This window comes from Heptranchias perlo, chromosome 2 (genome assembly GCF_035084215.1).
Source record: "Heptranchias perlo isolate sHepPer1 chromosome 2, sHepPer1.hap1, whole genome shotgun sequence".
Lineage (NCBI taxonomy): Eukaryota > Metazoa > Chordata > Chondrichthyes > Hexanchiformes > Hexanchidae > Heptranchias > Heptranchias perlo.
The window spans coordinates 136,286,158-136,313,280 of NC_090326.1; the positions used below are offsets into that span (position 1 = coordinate 136,286,158).

At 42.9% G+C, this 27,123-nt stretch overlaps 1 protein-coding gene across 11 annotated transcripts in view; it reads left to right on the plus strand.

Moving 5' to 3' along the window:
- Positions 1–27,123, plus strand: part of svila (supervillin a) — a 203,224-nt gene that overhangs the window by 86,777 nt on the left and 89,324 nt on the right. For 5 of the 11 annotated variants that reach the window (XM_068007306.1, XM_068007311.1, XM_068007316.1 and 2 more), the window contains 6 exons: positions 4,972–5,874; positions 6,242–6,412; positions 7,245–7,279; positions 8,130–8,194; positions 8,486–8,634; positions 12,825–12,920. In XM_068007306.1, the coding sequence (XP_067863407.1) occupies positions 4,972–5,874; positions 6,242–6,412; positions 7,245–7,279; positions 8,130–8,194; positions 8,486–8,634; positions 12,825–12,920 (1,419 nt within the window). The remainder of the gene's footprint in view (positions 1–4,971; positions 5,875–6,241; positions 6,413–7,244; positions 7,280–8,129; positions 8,195–8,485; positions 8,635–12,824; positions 12,921–27,123) is intronic. The other 6 variants (XM_068007323.1, XM_068007330.1, XM_068007384.1 and 3 more) reach the window with 3 other exon arrangements.

The following is a 27,123-nucleotide window of genomic DNA, read 5'->3' on the forward strand; positions in this document are numbered from 1 at the left end:
CAGTGGCTGTATTTTGAAGGACAGAGAGGGATGAGCACTTCCTTTAACCACTAATCCTAAAGTAACATTATTAAAAAAATCATTTGAATTGTTCATATTGGATAATCCTTGAAGTTTTATGCCTACCTATATCTAACTTGTGTAACTGGGAATAATAATTCTAACAGTCAGATAGGTGAATTTGGAAAATACTTTAGGAGGGCAGTGAAGCAGCCTGCCTACTTTAAAAACCCAGGGGTGGACTGGTCGTATGGGAAATTTTCCCAAGTGCCCCCATGAGTGGTTCCTTAGTGCTGTATTATTGGTGGCTCCTCCCTTTTTTCAGTGACAATATCGAAGAATCACACACCCTTTCAAGAGAGCATGTCCTCCCTGGTTAAAACCTGTGTAGTGTGCATCTTGTGGGTCACAGTTAGTTTGGTGTAATATGCAGGTGTTGTTCCATGGGATATGGACTTGTGGCCCCACCCACAATCCTCCACAAGTGGATCACCTGACCTGCATGCAGAGCCATTGAATCAACGCCTTGCCACAGTTGAAGCTAAATCGCTCTTGTGCTAACGGCATTGATGATGTCCAGGAAGCAGGCGGGGGATATGTGTATATGTGATGTAAAGAAAGGAGAAAAGGGATTGAAATTTAAACTGAAGTAATTTTGGTCACCTATACAGTGGAAGCCGCCCAACTCAATTCTAAAATGTTTTGAAGTTGTTCAAAGCTGGGAAAAGGATATCAGTGCCAGAGAAGCTTTGTATAAAGAAAAGTTCCTAGAAGTCATTTAAAATGCTGTTTTAAAGGATTGCTTTCTAGTGTTATTTTGAAGTGATTATGCCAATGGTTTGAGATATAATTTCAGATTTTTTTCCCTCCAAAGGATCTAAATTCTCATGAATAACATCTTTACAAAAATCTATTTAGTTACTTAAAGCTTATCCATAATGGCTGTATGTTATGACTTCAGTAAAGTGAATGCAAAAGGATAGGTTTGTGTTCCATGTGGAGACACTGGTTTTAACAGATTGGTAGTTCCAGTTCCTTGATCAAAACCTGTGATGTACACCAACATTAATAACAAGTAACTGTATTCCACCTCTAGAAATGCGACTGACCCACTGGGCTCGAATTTAGCAGGCCTGCGGGTTCCCAGCGGGTGGTCCTCCGGGAGCGTCGAAAACGCGAACGGCGAAATTAGTGGGTTGCCCACGCGATCGTAGCAGGCAATCCACTAATAGGAATCAATTACCTGCTCCTCCGGGGTCCACGGCGCTGGCCTGCGCGTCGGGCGGGCTGCGCATGCGCAGTACGATCTTTCAGCTGGAGGCTCTCTAGTTAAAGGGGCAGTCCTCCACTGACAGATGCTGCAACCAATGGGACAAATTGCAGCATGGAGCAGCCCAGGGGGAAGGCTGCTCCCAGTTTAATGATGCCTCACCCCAGGTATCATCAGATGGGGTGAGGAGGAGGGGGAGGACACAGATCTTCCCCCCGGCGGGCGGGAGGAAGCGGCCTGCCTCTGCCACCAAGAAGGCCTGGCTCGAGGTGGCAGAGGGGGTCACCTGCGCCACCAACATATCGCCCACCTGCATACAGTGCAGGAGGCGCTGCAATGACCGCAGTAGGTCAGCCACAGTGAGAACACGAAGTCTTTCCCCTACACTCCGTCTGCCACAACACTGCCCCCACCCCAAATCTCCTTCGGCACCGCCAACACTATTCTGTCACATCACCCTTCATGCCCACTCACACCCCATCCTCATCTTACCTCCACCTACTCACCTCGCCAGTACTCATCCTGCCACTAACACGCGACCCAATCCTCATACAATCTCATGGCTCCATCCCATACTCACCCTCTCGTGCATCTCCCTCACGGCCAGCCTCACTCAACCTGCCACCACCTGTGCTGCAGCCACAGGGCATGCATCACATATGTGCAGTAGGCAGGGTAAGGCAAACGTCTCGTCAGCATGAAGGGGGTGCACAAGGGTGTCTGAGGGTTTGTCATGGGTGTTACCCATATTGAATTTCAGAGCCACAAACAGCACACATTATATTGACACCACCACTGCCATGTCTCCGCGAATCCTGTCCATTGTGTCCAATAATGCCCGCTCCTGGGTATCACTATGAGGACCCACCACTGATGCCACCCATCGTGTTACTGCAGAGTAGGTGCAGGTGTATTTGCAGGGCTCGTCCGCGCAGACAACTGAGAGACATCGGCGGTGTTGCCGGCTGCACCCTGGAAGGATGCGGAGGAGAAGGTGTGGAGGACAGTGGTGACTTTGCCAGCGACAGGTAAGCAGTTGGTGCTGGGGCCAGCCAGGAGCAGCTCAGCATGAAAGAGGCTGCAGATCTCCACGACTACATGTCGAGCGAATCTGCGCCTCCCTGTGCACTGCTGCTTGGAGAGGTCCGGGGAGCTGCGCCTCGGTCTGTGGACCCTGTGGCGAGGGTAGTGCCCTCTGCGACGCGTCTCTCTCTGCGGTAGCCCTCCCTCCTGCTGTGCAGGTGGGTGTGCCGCAGCACCGTGTTGGGGGGCCCCACCTCTCCGAGGCGGACGGCGTGGACTGCGAGGCTGCTGGGGCTGGTCATCCTGTTCGTCCTCCGACGATGTCAACGCACCACCCATCTGGCAGGTGTTGGTGTGAGGGGTTGTGCAGGGTAGGTGGGTGGGTCCTCGGACTGGGGCTGCGGTTTCGTGTCGGTCTGTCCTCTGGCTTGGCGGGGGTTGGTGGAGGGCAGGGGTTGCCCTATGTGACGCGGTGGCCTCCTGCATGGGTGAGGGCTCTCCCCCGTGGAGCGCACCTTGGCACCTGCCACAGGCTGCTGGCTGCAACACGCCTGGTTTGAAGGGTCCTGTTTCCCCCAGTGTGGGAAACTGACTGCTTTGACCGTAAAATCCCACACTTCCTCTTTTGACAGCTGCTTCAGCTCATTAACTGACCACAACGAGCAAGGTAAGTACTCTCAAGTGGAACCCCGCTGGCTTTAATTGCCTGCGGGATTCCCACCAGCGGGGCTTGCGCGCGCAGCCCCGCACGTCAGCGCGGTACCCGGAAGTGGCCGGGATTTCGTCCGAATCCGGTCACGTGATCGGAGATCGGGATTTTCGGGGCCCCCCCGCTGGAAACCCGCAGGTAACCCGACCCTAAAATCGAGCCCACTGTTTCTGTACATTACTGTTCCTTAGAAAGGTAGAATATGCGATAAATTACATATCCTGGCTTTCTGAGGGGTACAAGGGAGGTATTCAAAGAAAAGGAAAGGCAGGAAATTCAAGGTCAGATAGTTGGAGTAGCAAAAGACTGGGGATCGATCACTCGCACTTTTGTACAGGTAATGGAAGATAGGAGAGGAGGGTCAAGTGGTGGAAGTGTGTTGGAGCAGTTATAAATTTCAGTTATGGAATGGGAGTCAAAGTCTTGTGTACCAAATGATTGAAGGAACTTTTGTATGACCAATATGTAAAATGTGCATGTGAATGTTAAATGAAAGAATGTACTTCAATTTTGAAGGACAAAAGAACTGCATGTCAATCTTGTACATTCTGATTCTATTTTTTAAAAAACTTTTGTTTTCTGCCAGCTGTCATTTTTGGAATCGAGATACATTTATATCTGTTACTCCAGTCCCCCAAAATGTCCAAAGATTCTATAGTTCATCCATTAAAACTTTGTTCAAAAATGTATAGAATGTTGCAGCTATAGTAGTAGATGTGTGTGCATATTATTGAAGACCTTGAAGAATGTTCAATACTTGAAAGGTATTTAAAGATGAGTGCTGTGCCACATGACACATGAATAGTGCATAGTAGTGTGGTAAACTATAGCTGGCTTCCCAGTTACTGGGTTAAGTACACATCACCCCATTCCTCTCTTCTCTCTGTTCACCATTCAAAATATTGAATTTGGTGTTTGTTAATGCTGCAAAAAACACTTATTTGTAATTGATGTTCATAATTGGTATGGTTTAGCTTTTAATGTTGAATTGTTTGAGCTTGAAAGAGAAAGTTACTGCAAAGAATCTTTATACCCCAATTAATGTTAATCCATGTACATTGGATACAACACAGCTGATCTAGTAAAGCTGTGGGAGTAAAAGTAAAATATTTTCTCTGATACCTAATTTTTCTCGTGTTGAAAGCACCAATAAAACACACAATAGTACTGCTGAAAACATGAGCACCAAAGATAGGCAAAATAAACGCTGAAAACTAGAAAGCCTAAATAAAGCACATCTTTCTTTCATCACCTGAAGTTATAATTATTTATTTTGGTGGGGGTAAGGTTGAGAGAGAAGAAAGTTTTAAGAACATGTAACAAATCATTGTAGCTCTATATATACCTTAAATATAAAATCAGAGGTGCAGCACTATAACATTCTTAAACTACATGTGTTGATATTTTTTTCCCAAAATTCTTTTGAAATATTTGGCTGGTTTGGCCCAAATACAGTTTGGAAGAATACAGAAAGCCCATGTGTTTAGAGCTTAAAAAGTCTGATGCCTATTAGTTAATCAGGCAGCTTGCAGTAAAGGATTTTTTTTCAACAAATAGAAATATGACCCAGCAGTGAGGGGAATTTTGTAATTTACATTACAAAATTACAAAATAGCATCCCCTTTTTCCTAGGGTTGTTGAAAGTACCCTGGTGTACAAACATTTCTATATAAAGTGAGCCATCACCTGTTGAGTAAGTGGAGTATACACAGGGTTTTGGGAAATCTGTGACTTGGATGTTGTCTTTGTTACAGTTATCTCCTGTGCCTCCTTGTTGCATCAACTAATATATAAAAGAAAATTGACTCCCTTTTGTTGCCTAAAAGAAACTGCTCAGTTTGTCTTGTTCAGTAGTTGTGTTAAGGTGTGCTGGAGCCCCTCTATTATTTGGGGGTGCGATGAGACATAAATAAAAGTGACTGTTCTTTTTTTTTTATTTAAATGAGTGGTTTCCTCCTTTTCTCTCAAGAGTAAAAGTTAGAGAAAGAATGTTGAAAGAGGAAGGAATTCGGAGCAGCCCTGAAATAGTCAAAGACATCACTCATAGAAGACCGCAACAAATGCCAGTTCATTATATCTCCCTCCTGTCGGAATCTCCAACTGTTAATGCAGTTAGTAAGCCCAGTGCAGCCCAGCAGCCAGTCTTTGTTCAGCCGACTGATCCTGTAGACGGTGCCAACGCAATGCCAAAAGAGTACAAAAGCAGCGTAGTTGGGAATCGTGTACCAGGCAGTACCATCCTTTCAACAACAAGAACTGAAGAGACAAATGACACAGAGTTTGGAAGAAGATCTGTTTACAGTCCTGAATCAAAACTGGATGAGCCTGGCAGCACTAGGAACTTGCTGAAAAGCCGTAAAGCAGTTTTACCTTCTCAGGTTCGCAAACAAGAGAAAGGTCTTGAAGAAACTGTCTGTGACATGAGAGTCGTACATTCACACGTGTATACGGCAGAGGAAGATGAAAAGCCTCCTGTTCACAAACCTAGCAGCGCTGTGGCAGACCGCTCTGAAGAACTAGAATCTTGTTTTCTGGTGCCAACTGAAATTAGCTGGTATAAACCTGTGGATGCTAATCAAAAGAGTGAGCGAACCCTATATATTCAGAAAGAACCTGGGGTACATTCTCGTGCAGATGCTGGAAGAGGAAAAGCCCAAACCAAAGAAGCATTCAATGAAAAACATAAACTAAAATGTTCTACACTAGATAATTTGGAGGCACCGAAAGTAGAAGTCCCAAACAGTGAAGAGCTTCAGGGCACCAGTACAGATGTCCTTAGTGGAGATGCTGGTACAGTGGACACGAGGGTGTCTGTTGCCAAACTTCGAAGCGCCTACCTGGAGATAGCCAATGCCAGCAGAAACCAGGACCTGTAGGTGGTACTTTGAATGCTGACTCTTTTTTTGCTCAACTATTGTGCATTTGCACAGTTTAGAAATTGAACTTGCAAGACACACTTAAGCTTTAGCTTGCAGCCTTTTTTGTGAAAAGTAGTCATCTGAAATCTTAATATTGCAATTTGCTTGTTGCTGGCCTGTGCAAGTTGTGATGCTGTGTAGTTGCTAAGTTTGCTAACTACCATGCATGGTATAAGCATGCAGTGTGATGTAATCTATTGAGGGAATATTTCTCTGGGGGTCTTTTATAATTTTCCTTTTTTTCTCTTTTTTTCCTCTCTCGCTTGCTCTCTCTTTCGCTCTCTCTCTCTCTCCCGTGCGTTTTCTTTCCTATGCTTAAAGTGAAGCTAATGTTGACTTAGTGACATCGGGCCTTGATTTGGCCGCCCCTGCTGAAATGGAGAAGGCCCATCGCAGGCCAAGACGTTACATTTCCTTTGGTGAGAATAGGAAGACCTCTCACAGGTTTAGAACACAGCCTATAACCACAGCAGAACGGCAAGAGACAGATAGGTAGGCTGGTGTGTGCGTATAAATTATAATGAATGTTGTTGAAGATACAGCTACAGTGCCCAATAATTTCTGTTCATGTAGTTGTAAAGAGACCCGTCAATCTTCTAGGGGAATCCCATGAGGCTATTTTTGTTTGTGCAGATAATGACAAGGAAGTTTGTGACCTTGGCACTGACTTCTACTCTATGCCTCCTAATTCTGTGATTGACGAGAAATATAAAGATGAAGAAGAGTATTGGTCAGAGCTGTTAAGTGTACAAACTGCATGCTACTTGGTCTCTGTGCCTTCAGAGAAAATTTTCATTTTTGTTTTTCCTTTACTTTTCTATTAAGTTTTTGTGCACTTTCAGAATGTGGAAAGAATGCATAATTGAAGATAGTGTAGTGTTCAAGCAATCGTTAAATGTCTATTTACTTTACCAGAGTGCAAAATCCTGAACCTTTTTTATTTGGTCAGTGTATAGATATTGTAGCAATCAAATAATGCTGCTGTAATTACATTTGGACTAAATATCATCATAAGAGATATAGTAACAGCAATTAACTTGAATTATTGGAGATACCAACATTGTGAACTCATCAGTGGGGTTTTGATTAACTCTCCACTCCACATCAGAACAGTAACTTATAAAAATATAAAACACCAAATTGAGTAGTGGAATTCAATCCTAACTTTTATTCAACATTGTAAGGCAATTCAAACATAAATTGTAGCCTTGTATTTTGGAATTTTCTAGCATGCTGTTGTGCATTGGTGTATTTATGGGTGATTTAAAGCAGAATTTAGAGCCACAATTTTCATCAAAGTAATTTGTTAATCTTTGTTTTGTAGGCCAGGACTGATTGCACAAATGGAAGCTACTGAAGGCAAGTATTGGCTCTTGTTCTTACCTTTACTATGTGACTTGCATTACAAGTGAAATATGAGATTAGCATGACTAGAAGCATTTATTTTATATACTAACATTGAAGGATGTGAATTCTTAATTGTATATATAAATAGTACATAAATTGGAATGTGTGGGAAAAATAGACGTGTATATTGTACACTGAATTTATACTGTGCATTGTATATCTCCAATTGCTAGCCTATGAAATAATTGTGTCAGGATATTTACCTGTTTAGTACACTTGAGCCTGGATTTTCCAATTGCCATAATTTTAGTGATGATGGTAATTCATTTATTTTAAAAGGTTTACCAATGGCATTAGAATAATGCCAATTGGAAAATTCAGGCTTTGGTCTCACTGTGCTGCTTTGCTTATGGGCATTTAAAACATTTTGTTGCCAAATTCCTCAAACCAGTTGCTATTGAACTAGAGCATTTAATTACAATCACAAGAATTTTGTTTTGTTGGTTTGTAGTACAAGAAAAATGATCACGCTAAATAAGGAATAGAAATAACAGGACTCAGTTAGAAATTGTTTCTAACTGTTGCTATGTAATTCAACAAAGAAAAATCTGAGCTGAGGCTTGTCAGACCATGACTATTTTTGATAAGCAACAAAGATTTTGTTTCATTGTTATGACTTTAATATTTTAAAAAACATAATTTCCATTGTGCTGCATGCATTTGGTGGTGGTTTTAATTGCATGTCTGTGAAAACGGAGCAGGGTTATTTCCTCTCCCCTTTCTCCTCTGCACCGGGCAACTTTAAGATTCAGATTTCTTACTTAATACCAGCAAAAACTAACTGCACTTTTTTTTTCTGCAGTAGATGAAGAGAAATTGGATGAACGAGCAAAGATGAGTGTGTCTGCAAAGAGGTCACTTTTCCGTGTATGTAATTTGTTTTTATTGGTAATATATAGTACTGTGAAGAAATGCTCTGATCTCATCTGAGACTCCAGCAACATCTGGTTTTGTGTCTGATTTATGATGTAATTCAAATATGTTTTATGTATTTCTTAACTCCCTTTAAAGTTCCAACAGCTTACTCACTTGTTTTTAAACTAAGTTTTAGCATGGCCTCTTGGCTTTCTTCCTGAATAATTAGTTAGATTTCCTACCCCTTTGGTAAATTTTAAAATTTGTTGCTATATGATTTCATTTTATAACTTTTGGCGTCAGGAGATGGAAAAAGCAACAAAGGCAATGGATACATCCCTGCCTGCTAAACCTCGGTCAAGAAATTCAGCGGTGGAACGAAGATTGCGTCGTATGCAAGATCGGTCTCGTACACAACCTATCACAACCGAGGAAGTAGTTATTGCATCCAGGTACATTTGAAATGACACAAATGTTTAATTTATTTCATTACCTCTATATGCAAGTTTTTTTTTCCTCTGGTGAAGGGTTAAAGTTTGGGGGGCAGCTTATGTGTGTCCTGATCTGATTGAATATACTTCACATACCAGTTGTCTGGCATGGCAACGGTCACGGGCACTACCAGAAAAAAAGGCACTTTGTTGGCTAATTTCAAAATAGTTTACCTTAAGCATTCATAAAGCAGGCACTTGTAGCATTGTCTGTATATTTAATCAGCATTACAGGCCTTGCTCCAAAGATATGGGATTTGGAAAATGGTTTTGCTTTAACTGCCTTTCAATTAACACTTCAAGTAAGGTTTGTGGTATATGGGGAAAACTTGAAAATAAAGGATAAAGTTAGCCATTCTCCTTTTCTTCATGCGCTCATCTGCCTTTCCACAGACAGTGTATTTAGGGAAATGGAGCAGTAAGATCAAATGTTCTAGAATTTTCTAGTTGTGGTTGTGTCGCACGTTGTTACCCAAGACCTTTATGGTAAGCAGCCATTTAGTATTTTGTCATTATTTAGATTTGATATGTTTGATCTGTTGATGTGTGTATGCGAGGCTGGAGGACTTCTATTGCTGGTAAACTGAGGAACAGGAAAACTGGTTCATGTTAGGCGTTAGTGCTGGCCTTTCTGAGAATAGGTTGAAGATATAAGACATTATATAGTTTAAGATAGTTAATTGATGTGTTTCTGTCATTGGTGCTCCAATGTCCTGTGCCATGCAGTAGGGCACAAGTATCATGCCTGTGATTTCTCCCAGATAACAGCTAAGCAGAAGCTAGATGCTTCCCCCATGAAAAGCAATGAAAAGAAGGCAGTGCATCATGTTAGGGTGCGTAGCTGCTGACAAGAGCTTGGCAGGCAGAGTAGTGAGAAAAGGTTCCCTGTCTGCGTGCTTGGCTAGAAAAAGATGTATGGTGCAACAGAGTAAGATTGAAAACAGTAAGAAAGTGGACATCGTACTTTTAACTTTGGATTAGAACTTGATAGATGTGGCACTTTTTGAGGTACATAATTCAAGAATGTAGCATACAATTGTGGGATCAGATGGGGAGAGGGGTCCAATATAGATTCTTAAAGGTACATATATACAGATGTTTCCATTTGGAATTGGCTTTATTCTAAACATCTGGTATGTGAAATATAGCTTCATTTTGACAATGAAGATTAGTCCACTCAAGGTGAGTAATATATTTTATTCAATATCTGCCAGTTACTTAACTGAAAGAAATCTTGCAGTGGTTTTGTGCTACACCATATGCAAATAGATGTAAATATTTCAGTTCCTTTAATTGACACCTGAAGGGTAAAATGGATCTGATGAAATTCTAATATCACACATACAGATTATGTGCAGATGTTACATCTGCAGTCCTGTTTTGAGCACTTTTTTTTTTACCATTGATACTAGTTATGTAGACAATTGGAGACAAGGATAGAGTAGACTACAACATTTTAAAATTTATTTGCTTTTTTTTTCTACAAAAGTAGTGAAATATTCAAATTTTTTGAGGACTAGAATAATTTCTGATTTATTAATGTTTTTTATAATCTGTGAAAGAATACAGTAACACAGTATAAAACAACAAAGTCTGAAACAGAAACAAGTCTAAATGTACTTAAATAAAAATGGAAAATTGTATCTTGTGTTTTGGCTTTTAACTGTCGCCAAAAGATCAAATAATAGGACTGGTTGGCTTCGGTAGTTCAGAGTGCAAATAATAGAATTGGAAATGTCTAGCGAGGTGGGCAATAATTCTGTTTAGACCAAACACAAAATAAAATTAGATTATTTTCTCCCCACATACCATGACTGTTCTCCAAATCAATCCCACAGGATGAGTCATCTTGGGACACTTTACCTTTTCAGGAGATTGTGTTATCATTCCATCACAAGTCTTTCCCCCGTCACCACCCCCCCCCCCCCCCGGCCTTTTGCCAGTATGTGGCATTGCACTTAGATACTTTGATGTTCTGAATGTCGTGCTACACGCTGTCCTGTATAAGTGTTTCTACCACTCTAAAGGCAGATGTTCATCATTTGGCTGATTCAGAAACATTGAGACTTGGGATGATAGTTGCTGGCAGGTGCTACCTGGAGGTACAAGAATACGTATATTTGGGGTTTGATACCTACTGTGATTGGGTTGCAGAGGACAAGCAAGTGATACTGAAGCTCCACATCTCTAACTAGTGGAACAATGGAGGCAATTTTAACCTAAAACCCTTCAGGAAACTGACTGAATTGGGTGCAATTCTGATTTTATCCCTCCCGATTTTGCTCTCCATTGAAGTCAATGGTGTTAGGTTAAAATCAGTGGTAATGCACACACAGATTTTATGGTGAATTGTGGTATTTACTATGCTGCTTGTGAGAAGCTCCTGTTATTTGCAGTCTATCTAGTAAGGGCTCAAACCCTTGTCAGTTGTCTGACAAATTGTGGCTATGTTCCTTTGGGACGCAATGGAAGAAGGGAGGATCTATTTTGGATTGAAGTGGCTCTAAAATTACATTGCTGTCTATAGAAGCTCAAAACTAAGTCAACCCTCTGGTGAACTAGGTAGTCTGATACCTGAGCCAGGCAGATTCACACTACTCCAGGGCATTGTTAATTGATCAGGTGGCCGGGTTTACTGGGGTCTGTGATTCTTCTCATTCTGCTCCAGATAACTCTGCACATCAATGCCCTAATGGGATAGGGTGATCCTAGATGGACAAGAAGTGGGAAGATTACCATAGAACCAAAGAATGTTAACAGCACAGATACAGGCCATTTGGCTTACCAATTCTGCACCAGTGTTTTTCTCCACATGAACACCTAGTCTAATCCCACTCTCCTGGTTCCTCATTAACCTTTGACATTGCTCCTTTTCAAGCATCCGTTCCCGTTTTTAAAAAAAAAACTTATTCTCTCTCACAATCTAGAGTTCATTTCACATTTTAACCACCTTCTCTGTAACAATTTTTTTCCAAATCTCCCCTTCAATTCTTCTGCCATCATCTTCAATTTGTGACCTCCTGTGACCATTTCGCTGACCGGTGGAAACAATCGGTCACTATTTACGTTATCATAAGTCACAGAATCTTGAAGTTCTCTATTGGGTTACCCCTTAACCATCTCAGCTGTAATGAAGAAGCCCTAATTTTCTAAGTCTGTCTTCATAACTATAACCCCTTGTCCTTTGTAACGCCCTAATGAGAAACAGGAAGCTGGTTTAGTGCTTAGTGCTGCTAAACTGCTGAGATCCACACTCATTCGGGACTTTTTCACAGAAGCCTAGACCAGTACTTTTCTGAGGTCTCAGCCCATCAAAGATCACCCTCTTCTCACCAGCCTGTCTATGGTCTCAATAAAATCCTTGCTCCTCACAGCTTGTCATTGCATCATAATCATCAGCCTCAACATTAGCATAGTACCTGTTCCCCATTGTTCTACAAGAGATAACTGAACACCAAGCAGTCATTGCACCAATAATTTCAGTGATTTATTACAATTATGAGACAAGGCAAAATATTAAACCAGACCTTCATACTTCCAGTGTGTTATATTTGGGGGCCTGTTTGTATTCAAACCAATACTCCTGCATCTGGCTTAGTATCTCACTAAGCAGACAAAGATAGTTGAACTTTCTTTTAATAGCAGCCTGTCATTTAAGGATTAGTTCAAGGGTATACATGGCGGCTCTCTGAATTGTGTCAGTGTAGCTGGTATTGGAGTTTGTACAAAAAGTCAGGATTGTTCTAAGCATGACTGAAGTCCACGGTAGACTTGAGGATCATACATGGTTTAATGCACTGTTCGGTTGACTGTGCTATAAGTGCACCTTCCCAAAAGGGTTATTCCAGAATTTCATTGTTTGGCAGATTAGGAAGGTAGTGTTGTTGAAGGGGAAGGTGCACAAGTAACACTCTCTAGCTTTCCCCTTTTTCTCTCCAGTGGTATTTGAGGGATTTATCATGGTATGTGGAAAGAATTATCATGTTATTTGGGGAGCCTAGCTCAGGGTGAGGTCTGTTACAGCTGAGGTGAGTAATCTTTTTCTGTTACTATTTTGTCTTTCTGCATATAATTTCAATCTTGTAAATTTGCTTCTTTGCTTAATTCTTTTCTCTCCTACATGCTTTGCTCTTTTTTTTCCCTGTCTCCAGTGAACCCACCCCTGTCTCTCATACGGTGACTGTCCACACAGTCATGGCAAGAACCTCTAGCCCCACTGTAGTAAACTCCAATTCACAACCAATCAGGTACTTTGCAATTTGCATGCCCAACTAAGTGGATGGCTGTGCCAGTTAAAATACTACTGATCATCTAGTTCTAAAAGCATTATCTTCTAAATTAAATCTGTAACTTTTGATCTAACTTAATAATTTTACATTTATTGAGCAGTATCTAATTATAATACAAGCCACTTTAGAACACTCTTGTCAAAGTTGCTTCGACCGAGTTGTATGAACTAAAAGAAAATGTTTTTTTTAATTAAAAATTACCTCATTTCTAGAACTTTATATATAATGTGTGTATGTAGGTACTGCATCCTTATAAAAGTTGTGATTTGTATACCCTGAAATTAACATGAAAGTATTTAGGTTAATATGATGGCTGAGGTTTCAGACATGAGGTCTGCAGTGGTTGCCTAATCAGAATCTCAACATGATTTGATGTGATTTTTTTTTTTGTTTCATTTTTGTTTCCCCCCACCGCCCCCCATAAAAAGTTTCTCATTCCTTTCTGATTCACCTTAAGCTTTACGCTGCCCAAAACGGTGCCCAGGTGCCCTTCTTCCAAGCCTCTGCTAATGCTACTTTTGAGCTGAACGTAAAGAAGTATAGAAGATTTATCTGAGGTGACTATTTGTCACTCTTTTTCTGCACTCTTTCCCCAACCCCACTCGCCTCTCCCACCCCAAGAGGAGCTGTCTAACTACCACTTGCTAGTAGCTCCCTGATAGCTTTACTGAGAATCGGACTTTGTGCGGTGGTGAGAATTATTGGTGTAAACCAGTGTTCTGTCACCTTGTAGAAGACCAATATGCTGGGCTGATGCACAACATAATGAAGATATTTGTGTTCCTTCTACATATTGAGTCAATTTTATCATGAATTTACAAATTTCTCTGAACAGGTTACCATTATTAGAATTCATTCCTAGCTTAATAAATTAGTGCTCAATAGCATGCTGCAATAAAACCTCTAACGTGCACTGATTAAGTTTAGAAATGAACCAGAATTACATTTTTCCTCAATGGCCTAGTAAATAACTGCATGGCCCAGTATGGCATTAAGCCAGAAAATAACGGATGTAATTCCTGGCCTGTGTTAAGTTAGTTGATTGTAACTAGAGCAGCAGTCGGGCGCTACCATTGGCTCAGTGCCCCATAGCTAGCGGGGTCGGTGGGGAGGGAGGGATGGGGTGGAATCAAGTAAGATCCTGATCACTATCCACCAACCTCTGCTGGAAACTGCATGTGACCACCCGTGATTGGTGACAGCAAGAACAGGCTCAGCTGTGATACCCTCCACAATCAAATAGCCTTGCTGACTCCTTATTGTCTTGACTCACATGTGAAGGATGGCCGTTGTCCACAGAACTGTCCTTTTCAGGAGAGCTGGTGAGAAAATGGTGGGAGGAGTAGTTAGCCAGAATCTAATTGCACATCACACTTTTTGTATTTTGATCCAAGTATTACCATAAGGTAAATCTTTTAACTCACGTTCAGATTTGTCGAGATATAAGAGAAAGCATAAACATGACCAGATTGGGCAGTTCAATTTATTTGTTCGTTGGCAGAATGCATCTTTGTGTTTCAATTCCAGAACATACTTTATTACAGTTGTCCAGGCCCTAAGCTCTGGAATTCCCTCCTTGAACCTCTCTGGCTCCCCACCTCTCTCTTCTCCTTTAAGACCCTCCTTAAATCCTTCCTGTTTGTCCAAATTTTTGGTCACCTGCCCTAATATCTCACTGTGGCTCGGTGTCAAATTTTGTCTGATAACACTCCTGTGAAGCCCCTTGGTACATTTTACTGTGTTAGGCGTTATATAAATGCAGGTGGTTGTTTTTTGATAAGCAGATTATAGGTTTATTTAATGGTGAAATACTGTGTTTAAGTAAAGCTAACCTTAAAAATCAACAGTTAACTTTTAACTGACAAAGAATTACATAGAATGTACAGCACAGAAACAGGCCATTCAGCCCAACAGGTCCAAACCAGTGTTTATGTTCCACACGAGTTTCCTCCCATTCTTCTTCATCTAACCCTATCAACATATCCTTCTAGAGTTCGGTTGGAAAATAACTGATATCCATTCAGATTCTGGATTTTCATGTAATAAAATTAAGACAAATGATTCATTAGTGAAAGTAATAGTTGGAACCTAATACTTGTCTGGTTGAATATTTACTGCATGGTTAGGGTATTTACAAGATGGTATCTGAACAAAAGGTATGGGGCCGCTCATGTAAACAAAATTGGGATGTGTGTTCAAAATTAATATTTACAGTACGGACTCATTATCTGCATTTTTTTTGTGTAAAAGCTCACAATGAAAAAGAGTGGAACATGCAGTTCATTTTAATGGCCTTCACTGCCAGTTAGTGAATCTTTTCAGTTGTGAAATAAAGTGGGTATTCCATTATTCCTCATTGTGTAGCCTCCATCTGCTATTGATTTTTTTTTTAAAACCTTGGCTTTTTAGTATCCATTTGATACGTGCCACATGTACTGTCATACATAGTGGGCTCATTTTTAAAACATTTGTTTTGTTGTTGTTTTTCCCCTCTGCCCACCCAGCTAGGTGATTAGTTTGTTCTTTCAAACCAAACTAGAATATGGTTCATTTACTTGCCCAGTTGGAGTATTGTATCTAGTCAGCAGACAACTTGCAAAAGATGGTGATTAACTCTTCTGCAGCTGACTAACAATAGTTTTGAAGCACAGATGAGAGGCAAGCTGTAGTCAGTATAGCATGGAGATAATACATGCTACACTGATTACAGGGAAAGTGGGAGGATTGGTTCTTTTTGTGTCTGGGTTGTCTGAGCAACAGGCCTGTAAAATTAAACTATTCAGGATGGCCTCAAATCAACATTTAAACCCCATATCAATAAAGTAGGAAAATAGTGTTCTGAGTTGAATGTAAAACATTGAGCACAAGATGAAATAACCAATTTTTAAGCAGCAAAAAGTTGTACGTGGCTAAGAAAACTAAACAGCACCATCTGCTGGGTTGGAAAATAAATTGCACTTTGTCAATGATTTTTATGAATTTCAAATACTGAATAAATAAAACAGAATTTCAGAAGTCTAGTAGTAACTTATCAAACCTATTGGCCTTAGCTTTTCAGCTCGTCTCTTGTGATGAAGATTCAAAAGATGCTCTTAATTTTGTATGTAATTTGGTTCCGAACTCTTAACTGAGTTAATTGTAAACTTGTAAGTCAAAGTATTTAAGCTGAGCCACTTAATTCCTGCCATCCAGATCATCTAAATGTACAGGTGTGTCTTGTGTTTTGCTTGAAATACACACGCTTTTTTTTGCTAGTTTAGGGTTTAAAGCGCCTTTACCGAATTTAACATTGCATTTTAATTATGCATGCATCTTCTATTGGTGATTAATAACTTGCTGCAACACTTAATAATTAAAAAGAAAATAGAATGCTTGTACAATGTAATAACATTTTACAAAGGGAAAATTAAAAACGACAGCCGTGGCCTGTTCTAGCTGAAACTCAATAATTGGGCACCCTCTGACAATTCCTCTTTTTTACTTCATTCTTTGAGATTCTCTCGACATTGCACATTGTTCTCAGGCCTTTGCTAATAGTGCTCTTGAATCAGCTGTTGCAGGTATGGGAGAATAACCCTCTCTTAAGGGGAAGGACTGCCTGGGCTTAAATTGAGAAATCACCATGTGTGGCACAGTCTTTGATGCACATTTAATGCTGGGTTAAGATATTTGCAAGATGAGGGATGAGAAAGATGCCACCTGATTTTCTTTTAACTTAGTTTTCAAATAAAATGTGGCAGTATTAATTAATACTAATGATTTTCACAGTCTTAAAAGTATAGAATTCTGTTCTCCCCCCAACCGCGCCCCCCCCCACCCTGCTACCCCAGTCGATCTGACTTGTGTACTACTCCAGACTAGTTTTCAGAAGACAAATTATATTGAGATGTGTTGTGTTACTGATTCATTTAGACATGGAATTTTTAAAATCAGTATACAAATTGAATCATAGGAATATAGGAACAGGAGTAGGCCATTCAGCCCCTCGTGCTTGCTCCGCCATTTGATAAGATCATGGCTGATCTATGATCTAACTCCATATACCTGCCTTTGGCCCATATCCCTTAATACCTTTGGTTGCCAAAAAGCTATCTATCCCAGATTTAAATTTAGCAATTGAGCTAACATCAATTGCCATTTGCAGAAGAGAGTTCCAAACTTCTACCACCCTTTGTGTGCAGAAATGTTTTCTAATCTCACTCCTGAAAGGTCTGGCTCTAATTTTTAGACTGTGCCCCCTACTCCTAGAATCCCCAACCAGCAGAAATAGTTTCTCTCTATCCACCCTATCTGTTCCCCTTAATATCTTATAAACTTCGATCAGATCACCCCTTAACCTTCGAAACTCCAGAGAATACAACCCCAATTTGTGTAATTTCTCCTCGTAACTTAACCCTTGAAGTCCGGGTATCATTCTAGTAAACCTACGCTGCACTCCCTCCAAGGCCAATATGTCCTTCCGAAGGTGCGGTGCCCAGAACTGCTCACAGTACTCCAGGTGCGTTCTAACCAGGGTTTTGTATAGCTGCAGCATAACTTCTGCCCCCTTGTACTCCAGTCCTCTAGATATAAAGGCCAGCATTCCATTAGCCTTATTGATTATTTTCTGCACCACTTCATGACACTTCAATGATCTATGTACCTGAACCCCTAAGTCCCCTTGGACATCCACTGTTTTTAACTTTTTACCATTTAGAAAGTACCCTGTTCTATCCTTTTTTGATCCAAAGTGGATGACCTCACATTTGCCTACATTGAATTCAGTTTTGCCCATTCACCTAATCTATCAATATCCCTTTGTAATTATATGTTTTCATCTACACTGCTTACAATGCAACTAATCTTTGTGTCATTGGCAAACTTATATATGAGACTTTCTATGCCTTCATCTAAGTCATTAATAAATATTGTGAATAATTGAGGCCCCAAGACAGATCCCTGCAGGACTCCACTAGTCACATCCTGCCAATGTGAGTACCTACCCATTATCCCTACTCTCTGTCGCCTTTCGCTCAGCCAACTTCCTAACCAAGTCTGTACTTTTCCCTCGATTCCATGGGCTTCTGTCTTAGCGAACAGTCTCTTATGTGGGACTTTATTAAATGCCTTCCGGAGGTCCATATAAATAACATCCATTGACATTCCCCTGTCCCCTACTTTAGTCACATCTTTAAAAAAATTCAATCAGGTTTGTCAGGCACGACCTACCTTTCACAAATCCATGCTGGCTCTCTCTGATTAACTGAAAATTCTCAAGGTGTTCAGTCACCCTATCCTTAATTATAGACTCCCGCATTTTCCCCACAACAGATGTTAGGCTAACTGGTCTATAATTCCCTGTTTTCCCTCTCCTTTCTTAAAAAGCGGAGTGACATGTGTAATTTTCCAATCTAGAGGGACAGTTTCTGAATCTAGAGAACTTTGAAAGATTATAGTTAGGGCATCTGCAATGTGCTCACCTACTTCCTTTAAAACCCTGAGTTGGAAATCCATCTGGTCCTGGGGATTTTTCACTCTTTAGTGCTATTATTTTCTTCATTACTGTTGTTTTGCTTATATTAATTTTATTGAGTCCCTGTCCCCAATTCAATGTTAGTTTTCTTGGGATTTCTGGCATGCTATCCTCTTTTTCTGCTGTAAATACTGACGCAAAGTAATTATTCGACATGTCCGCCATTTCCCCATTGTCAATGACAATATCCCCACTTTCAGTTTTTAAGGGGTCATCACGGCTCTTGACCACCCTCTTTTTCCTAACATAACTATAAAAGTTCTTTGTAATGGTTTTCATATCCCTTGCAAGTTTCTTTTCATACTCTCTTTTTGTAGCTCTTCCTATCTGTTTTGTGACCCTTTGTTGATCTTTGTATCTTTCCCATTCGACAGGATCTGTGCCATCTTTTGCCTTTTTGAATGCCCTTTCCTTATGTCTTATACTGTCCCTTACCTCTTTAGTTGTCCATGGCTGTTTTTTTTGTCAAGTAGAGTTCTTGCCCCTCAGGGGTATAAACCGATTCTGTATCACGTTAAATGTTTCTTTAAACATTTCCAACTGATCATCAGTCATTTTACCCATTAACAGATTTGCTCAGTTTACTGTGGACAGTCTCTGTCTCATCCCATTGAAGTCGGCCTTACCCAAGTCTAGAACCTTAGCAGCTGATTCACTTTTTTCCCTTTCAAACACTACCTTGAACTCAAACATGTTATGATCGCTATTGCATAGATGTTCACGCACAGTTAAGCTGTTAACTAAATCTGGTTCATTACTCATTACTAAATCTAGTATGGCTTGCCCCCTTGTTGACTCTAGGACATACTGCTGTAGAAAACTATCCCGGACACAATCAAGAAATTCACTACCTTTCTGATAGTTGCTAGTCTGCTTTTCCCAATCTATGTGAAGGTTAAAGTCCCCCATTAAGACCACTATGCCTTTGTTACACGCTTGTCTAATCTCTGCATTTATACAATCTAGCACTTCAGAGCTGCTGCCAGGGGTCCTATACACAACTCCCACTGTAGTCTTAGATCCTTTCCTATTTCTCAATTCAACCCATAAGGTCTCTGTTGGCTGCTTACCCCTCGTTATATCCTCCTTTATCATTGAAGTGATTTCATCTCTAATCACTAAGACTACTCCTCCCCCTCTTCCATTTTCCCTATCTCTCCTGTAGACCTTATAACCTGGTATATTTAGTTCCCAATCCTGACCATCCTGCAGCCATGTCTCAGTAATAGCTATCATGTCATACCCTCCAATTTGAATTTGAACCTGTAGTTCATTTAATTTATTCCTTATACTCCGTGCATTTGTATATAGAACTCTTAGTTGGGCCACACACCCTAGCCTGACCTTCAGCTTTGATGCTGGGTTAATCGCTTTAGACTTCTAGTTTTCACTTTATCTGTAATGCCTAAAGTACACTTTCTTTCTGCTGCTCTACGCTTTTCCCTTTCACTTGTTCTTGAACAACTATTTGTACAAATTTCCCTTAGGTCCTCCCCTCTCTTGCTGCTCTCAACTTTACTCTCTTCTGACTCCCCGCTCAGGTTCCCATCCCCCTGCCACTCTAGAATCATAGAATCTTACGGCACAGAAGGAGGCCATTCGGCCCATCGTGCCAGTGCCAGCTCTTTGAAAGAGCTGTCCCACACCCTAGCTTTTTCCCCATAACCCTGCAAATTAGTCCTCTTCAAGTATATGTCCAGTTGCCTTTTGAAAGTTCCTATGGAATCTGCTTCCACCACTTTCAGGTAGTGCGTTCCAGACCATAACAACCCTCTGCGTGAAAAAATTTCTCCTCATTTCCCCTCTAGTTCTTTTGCCAATTATTTTAAATGTATGACCTCTGGTTACCGACCCACTTGCCAGAGGAAACAGTTTCTCCCTATTTGCTCTATCAGAACCTCTCATTATTTTGAGTACATCTGTTAGGTCTCCCCTTAACCTTCTCTGCTCTAAGGAGGACAATCAAAGCTAGGTGGGAAAGTAAGCTGTGAGGAGGACACAAAGACCCTGCAAAGGGATATAAACAGGTTCGGTGGATGGGCAGAAAGGTGGGAGATGGAGTATAATGTGGGGAAATGTGAGGTTATTCACTTTGGTAGGAAGAATAGAAAAACAGAATATTTTTTTTAAATGGTGAGAAACTATTAAATGTTGGTGTTCAGAGAGACTTGGGTGTCCTGGTACAAGAAACACAAAAGTTAGCATGCAGGTACAGCAAGCAATTAAGGCAGCAAATGGCATGTTGGTCTTTATTGCAAGGGGGTTGGAGTACAAGAGTAAGGAAGTCTTACTATAATTGTACAGGGCTTTGGTGAGACCACACCTGGAGTACTGTGTACAGTTTTGGTCTCCTTATCTAAGAAAGGATATACATGCCTTCGACGCGGTGTAACTAAGGTTTACCAGATTGATTCCTGGGATGAGAGGGTTGTCCTGTGAGGAGAGATTGAGTAGAATGGACCTATGCTCTCTGGAGTTTAGAAGAATGAGAGGTGATCTCATTGAAACATAAGATTCTGAGAGGGCTTGACAGTGTAGATGCAGAGAGGTTGTTTCCCCTGACTGGAGAGTCTAGAACTAGTGGGCATAGTCTCGGGATAAGGGGTTGGCCATTTAAGACTGAGATGACGAGGAATTTCTTCACTCAGAGGGTTGTGAATTATTGGAATTCTCTACCCCAGAGGGCTGTGGATGCTGAGTCATTTGGCCTGATATTACCATGGCGGCGGGTTCACGGCAGGGGGTCGATTGGGCGCGTGGGTAACGCGCCCGGTGAAATCAGTCTGCCCCGCGCGCAATCGCAGGCTAATTGGATCCACTTACCTGTTCTTCCGGGTTCCCCGCTGCTGAGCTGAGCGGCGGGCTGACTGCGCATGTGCAGTGAGGTCTCTCAGCTGGAGGAGCTCTATTTAAAGGGGCAGTCCTCCACTGACTGTGCTGCAAGAAATAGGAAAAATTACAGCATGGAGCAGCCCAGGTGGAAGGCTGCTCCCAGGTTTAATGATGCCTCACACCAGCTCTTATTGGATGGGGTGAGGAGGAGGGGGAGGACAGAGATCTTCCCCCCCCCCCCCCTGGCGGGCAGGAGGAAGCGGCCTGCCTCTGTCATGCGCAGTCCGCCCGCCGCGCAGCTTAGCAGCGGGGAACCCGGAAGAACAGGTAAGTGGATCCAATTAGTGGCCTGGCTCGAGGTGGCAGAGGAGGTCACCTGCACCACCAACGTATCGCCCACCTGCATACAGTGCAGGAGGCGCTGCAATGACCTAAGTAGGTCAGCCAAAGTGAGTACACTTTCTCATTCCCCTACACTCCGTCTGCCACATCACCTTCTGCACTGCCAACACTACTCTATCACATCACTCCTCACACCCACTCAAAGTTCATCCTCATCTTACCTGCACTTACTCACCTCGCCAGTACTCATCCCACCACTACCACTCAACCCAATCCTCATACAATCGCATGGCTCTATCTCATGCTCACCCTCTCATGCATCTCTTTCATGGTCAGCCTCACTCAACCTGCCACTACCTGTGCTGCCGCCACAGGGCATGCATCACATATGTGCAGTAGGCAGCGTAAGGCAAACGTGTCGTGAGCATGAAGGGGATGCACAAGGGTGTTTGAGGGTTTGTCATGGTTTTTACATCTATTTAATTTCTGATCAACTCACATTACATATATTGGCACCACTACTGCCACGTCTTTGCGAATCTTGTCTGGTTTGTGCAATAATGCCCTTTCCTGAGGATCACAATGAAGACCCACAACTAGTGCCACCCATTGTGTCACTGCAGAGTGGGTGTAGGTGTATTTGCAGGGCTCTTTTGTGCAGACGATTGAGAGACGTCGGCGATGTCCCCGGTGGCACCCTGAAAGGATGCGGTAGAGAGGTTGTTGAAGGCAGTGGTGACTTTGACAGCTACAGGTAAGTAGATGCTGCTCGGGCCAGCCGGGAGCAGCTCGGCATGAAGGAGGCTGCAGATGTCCATGACTACATGTCGAGTGACTCTGAGCCTCCGTGTGCGCTGCTGCTCAGAGAGGTCCAGGAAGCTGAGCCTCGGTCTGTGGACCCTGTGGCGAGGGTAGTGCCCTCTGCAACGCATCTCTCTCTGCGGTTGCCCTCCCTCCTGCTGTGCAGGTGGATGTGTCACAGCACTGTGTTGTGGAGCTCCACGTGTCAGAGGTGGACGGCGTGGATGGCGAGGCTGGTGAGGCTGGTGATGCTGTTCGTCCTCCGAGGAGGTCATGACTGCAGCTACGGCAGCCCCCATCCGGAAGATATACATTTGAGGGGGGTCCGCAAGGTAGGTACATGTGTCTGGGCACCGGGGTAAGTGTGCAAGTTGGTGAATTTTGTTGTTAGGAGGAGGGTGGTGGAGGTCAAACTTTGTCCAAAGTGACAGAGTGGCCTCCTGCAATGAGTGAGGGTCTCCCCCCCCCCGCCCCCCCCCCCCCCCCCGCCCCTGTCAAATGGACCTTTGCAGCTGCCACAGGCTGATGGCTGCAACACGAGCGTTTGAACTGGGAGTATTTCCCCCAGTATGGGAAACAGTCTCAGTCAGTTGCAAAATCCGATCCCTGCTAAAATAACAGGTCAATCAGGTCTGTAAACGACCTGAAGCACCTGTTCAAGTACTTTAAGTGGCACACCGCCGGCTTTAATTGCCGGCGGGAGTCCCACATGCGGGGGCTGCGCGCACATATCAGCACGTCAGTGGGAAAACCCGGAAGTGGGCGGGTTGGAGCCAGGCTCCAGACCCGCCCCGGGAATCCCCAATTTTCACTGCCCCCCCCCGCCACGAATGCACCCGATCGCGGGTGCGAAAATTGAGCCCATTGTGTGTGTTCAAGGCTGAGATCGATAGATTTTTGGACTCTAGGTTAATCAAGGGACATGGGGATTGGGCGGGAAAATGGAGTTGAGGTCGAAGATCAGCCATGATCTTATTGAATGGCAGAGCAGGCTCGCTGGACCGTATGGCCTACTCCTGCTTCTATTTCTTATGTTCTCCAATCTCTCCACATAGCAGAAGTGTCTCATCCCTGGTATCATCCTGGTAAACCTCCGCTGTACGCTCCCCAAGGCCTTGACATCTTTCCCAAAGTTTGGTGTCCAGAATTGTACTCAATACTCCAGCTGAGGCCTAACCAGTGATTTGTAAAGTTTTAGCGTGACTTCCTTGTTTTTGTATTTAATGCGCCTATTTGTAAAGCCAAGTATCCCATACGCTTTCTCAACTGCCTTATCAACTTGCCCTGCCACCTTCAAAGATTTGTGAATATGTAACCCCAGGTCCCTCTGCTCTTGTCCCCCCCCACCCCCCGCCTTAAAATAGTACCATTTAGATCATACGGCCTCTCCATGTTGTTCCTCCCAAAGTGCATCAATTCACACTTATCCACATTAAATTGCATCTACCATGTGTCTGCCCATTTCATCAGTCTGTCTCTGCCCTCCATCAGTCTGTGTCTGCTACTATCATCCTCACTATTTACTACGTTGCCAAGTTTTGTATCATCCGCAAACTTCAAAATTGTACTCCCTCCACCCAAGTCCAGGTCATTTGTATATAACAAGAAAAGCAATAGTCCTAATAGAATTACATAGAATATACAGCACTGAAACAGGCCATGCTAGTGTTAATGCTCCACACGAGCCTCCTCCCTCCCTACTTCATCTAACTCTATCAGCATATTTTTCTAAATGCCGATCCCTAGGGAACCCTGCTGCATACTTCTCATCATTAATATCAGTAGAGAAAAAGTATTGGAGAAACTAATGGGACTAAAAGCCAGTATCCTAGGGTTCTAAAAGAAGTGGCTGCAGACATAGTGGATGCATTGGTTATGATCTTCCAAAATTCCCTAGATTCTAGAACGGTCCCAGCAGATTGGAAGGTAGCAAATGTAACCCCGTCATTCAAGAAAGGAGGGAGAGAGAAAACAGGGAACAACAGACCAGTTAGCCTGACATCAGTTGTCGGGAAAATGCTGGAATCTATTATTAGGGAAGTGGTAACAGGGCACTTAGAAAATCATAATATAATTAAGTAGAGTCAACACGGTTTTATGAAAGGGAAATCATGTTTGACAAATCTAATCGAGTGTTTTGAGGATATAACTAGTGGATGCCATATATTTGGATTTTTAAAAGACATTCGATAAGGTGCCCATAAAAGGTTGTTACACAAGATAAGGGCTCATGGGGTTGGGGGTAATATATTAGCATGGATACAGGATTGGTTAATGGACCGAAAACAGAGAGTAGGGATAAACGGGTCATTTTCAAGTTGGCAGGCTGTAACTAGTGGGTGCCGCAAGGATCAGTGAGTGCTTGGGCCTTAGCTATTTACAATCTATATTAATGACTTAGATGAAGGGACCAAGTGTAATATATCCAAATTTGCTGACGATACAAAGCTAGCTGGGAAAGTAAGCTGTGAGAAGGAAACAAAGGGCATGATTTTGACCTCGAGCTGGGTAGGGGGTGGGGGTGGTGGGTCAAATGGCAGACGGGAAACCCGGAAGTACGGGTTTCCCGGACTTCCTTACGATTTTGACGTAAAGTTGTCTTTTTTTTGTCGGTCTGCCATCCGACAGGACGGCCTGATTGACAGGCTGGCCTCCGTCGTATGGGAGAACAGCCAGGGAGAGGACATCTTCTGGTAAGTCTTCGTTTGGGGGGAATCGAGGGTCCACGATCGTTGCCGGGGAATCAGGGGTCTGCGATCGTTGGGGGTCCGCGATCGTTGGGGTTCCACGATCGTTGCTGGGGGGGATTCGGGGGTCCTTGATCATGGTGCGGGGGAATTGGGGCTCCGCGAGCATTGGTGGGGGGGGAGTCGGGGGTCCGTGATCGTTGCGGGGGGGGGGATTGGAATCTGGGGTCCCCGATCGTTTGGGGGGGAATCAGGGGTCTGCGATCGTTGGGTGGGAGTGGTTGGTGATCGGGAAGTGAGGGGGTTCAGCATTCTTTGGGGGGGGGGGGGGTCGTTGCAGATAGGCTTATTGGGCCTGGGGGAAGCACTCCTGCTCCTCCGGGCCCACAAGCTGTGCCAGAAAGGCACTTACCTGTTAGATTCGGGCCTCCTCGCCTTCTTTCACGTGGCGTGAAAGAAAAGGCCCGGGATTCCCGGCCCCTAGAGGCCGAAATTGGAATTCCAATGATTCACAACCCTCTGAGTGAAGAAATGAGTCCTCTTCTCAGTCTTAAATGGCTGACCCCTTATTCTGCAATTGTGTCGTCTAGTTCTAAACTCTCCAGCCAGGGGAAACAACCTCTCAGCCTCTACCCATCAGAATCTTATATGTTTCAATGAGATCACCTCTCATTCTTCTAAGCTGCAGAGAGTAGAGGCCTATTCTACTCAACCTCTCCTCATAGGACAACCTTCTCGTAGAAACATAGTAAATAGGAGCAGGAGTAGGCCATTCGGCCCTTCGAGCCTGTTCCGCCATTCATTATGATCATGGCTGATCCTCTATCTCAATACCATATTCCTGCTGTCTCCCCATACCCTTTGATGCCTTTTGTGTCTAGAAATCTATCTAGCTCCTTCTTAAATATATTCAGTGTATCATCCCAGGAATTAATCTAGGGAACCTTTGTTGCACTGCTTCTAAGGCAAGTATATCCTTCCTTAGATAAGGAGACTCAAACTGTATGCAGTACTCCAGGTGAGGTCTCACCATAGCCCTGTACAATTGCAGCAAGACTTCCTTGCTCTTTTACTCCAACTCCCTTGCAATAAAGGCCAACGTGCCATTTGCCTTTCTAATTGTTTGCTGTACCTGCATGCTATCTTTTTATGTTTCTTGTACCAGGACACCCAAGTCTTTCTGAACACCAACATTTAATAGTTTCTCACCTTCTAAAAAATATTCTGTTTTTCTATTCTTCCTACCAAAGTGAATAACCTTCCATTTCCCCACATTATACGCTATCTGCCACCTCCTTGCCCACTTACTTAACCTGTCTATGTGGGTTTAACCGAGCTTGAACCTATTCATGCCTGATTCTGCCCGTGGACAACCACTTTCCTGCAGGTGAAACCCCGTTCAATACTTGCAGGGTTATGTTGAATGCTTCAGTGCTCAGCTACTGGAGAAAATGCCCTGCCTCAGGATATGTTTAACCCTTCTTGGAAAAAAGAACAGACCATTCCGACCTCATCTTCATATTGGCTGTTTCAGGGAGTGGAATGTGACACAATCTGTAACAGTGTTGCCATAATGCTTCAATCAATGTGTTGGTACCAATGCGCTACAGGGAAAATTATACTTGTGCCAATACCTTTGTGGTGAGATTATTAAATGCTGGCATTCAGAGAGATTTGTGTGTCCTTGTACAAGAAACATAAGAAGTTAGTATGCAAGTACAGCAAGCAATAAGGAAGGCAAATGGCATGTTGGCCTTTATTGCAAGGGAGTTGGAGTACAAGAGTAAGGAGACCTTATTACAATTGTACAGGGCTTTGGTAAGACCTCATCTGGAGTACTGTGTAGAGTTTTGGTTTCCTTATCTAAGGAAGGATATACTTGCCTTAGAGGCGGTGCAACGAAGGTTCACTAGATTGATTCCTGGGATGAGACGGTTGTCTTATGAAGAGAGATTGAGTAAAATGGGCCTATACTCTCTGGAGTTTA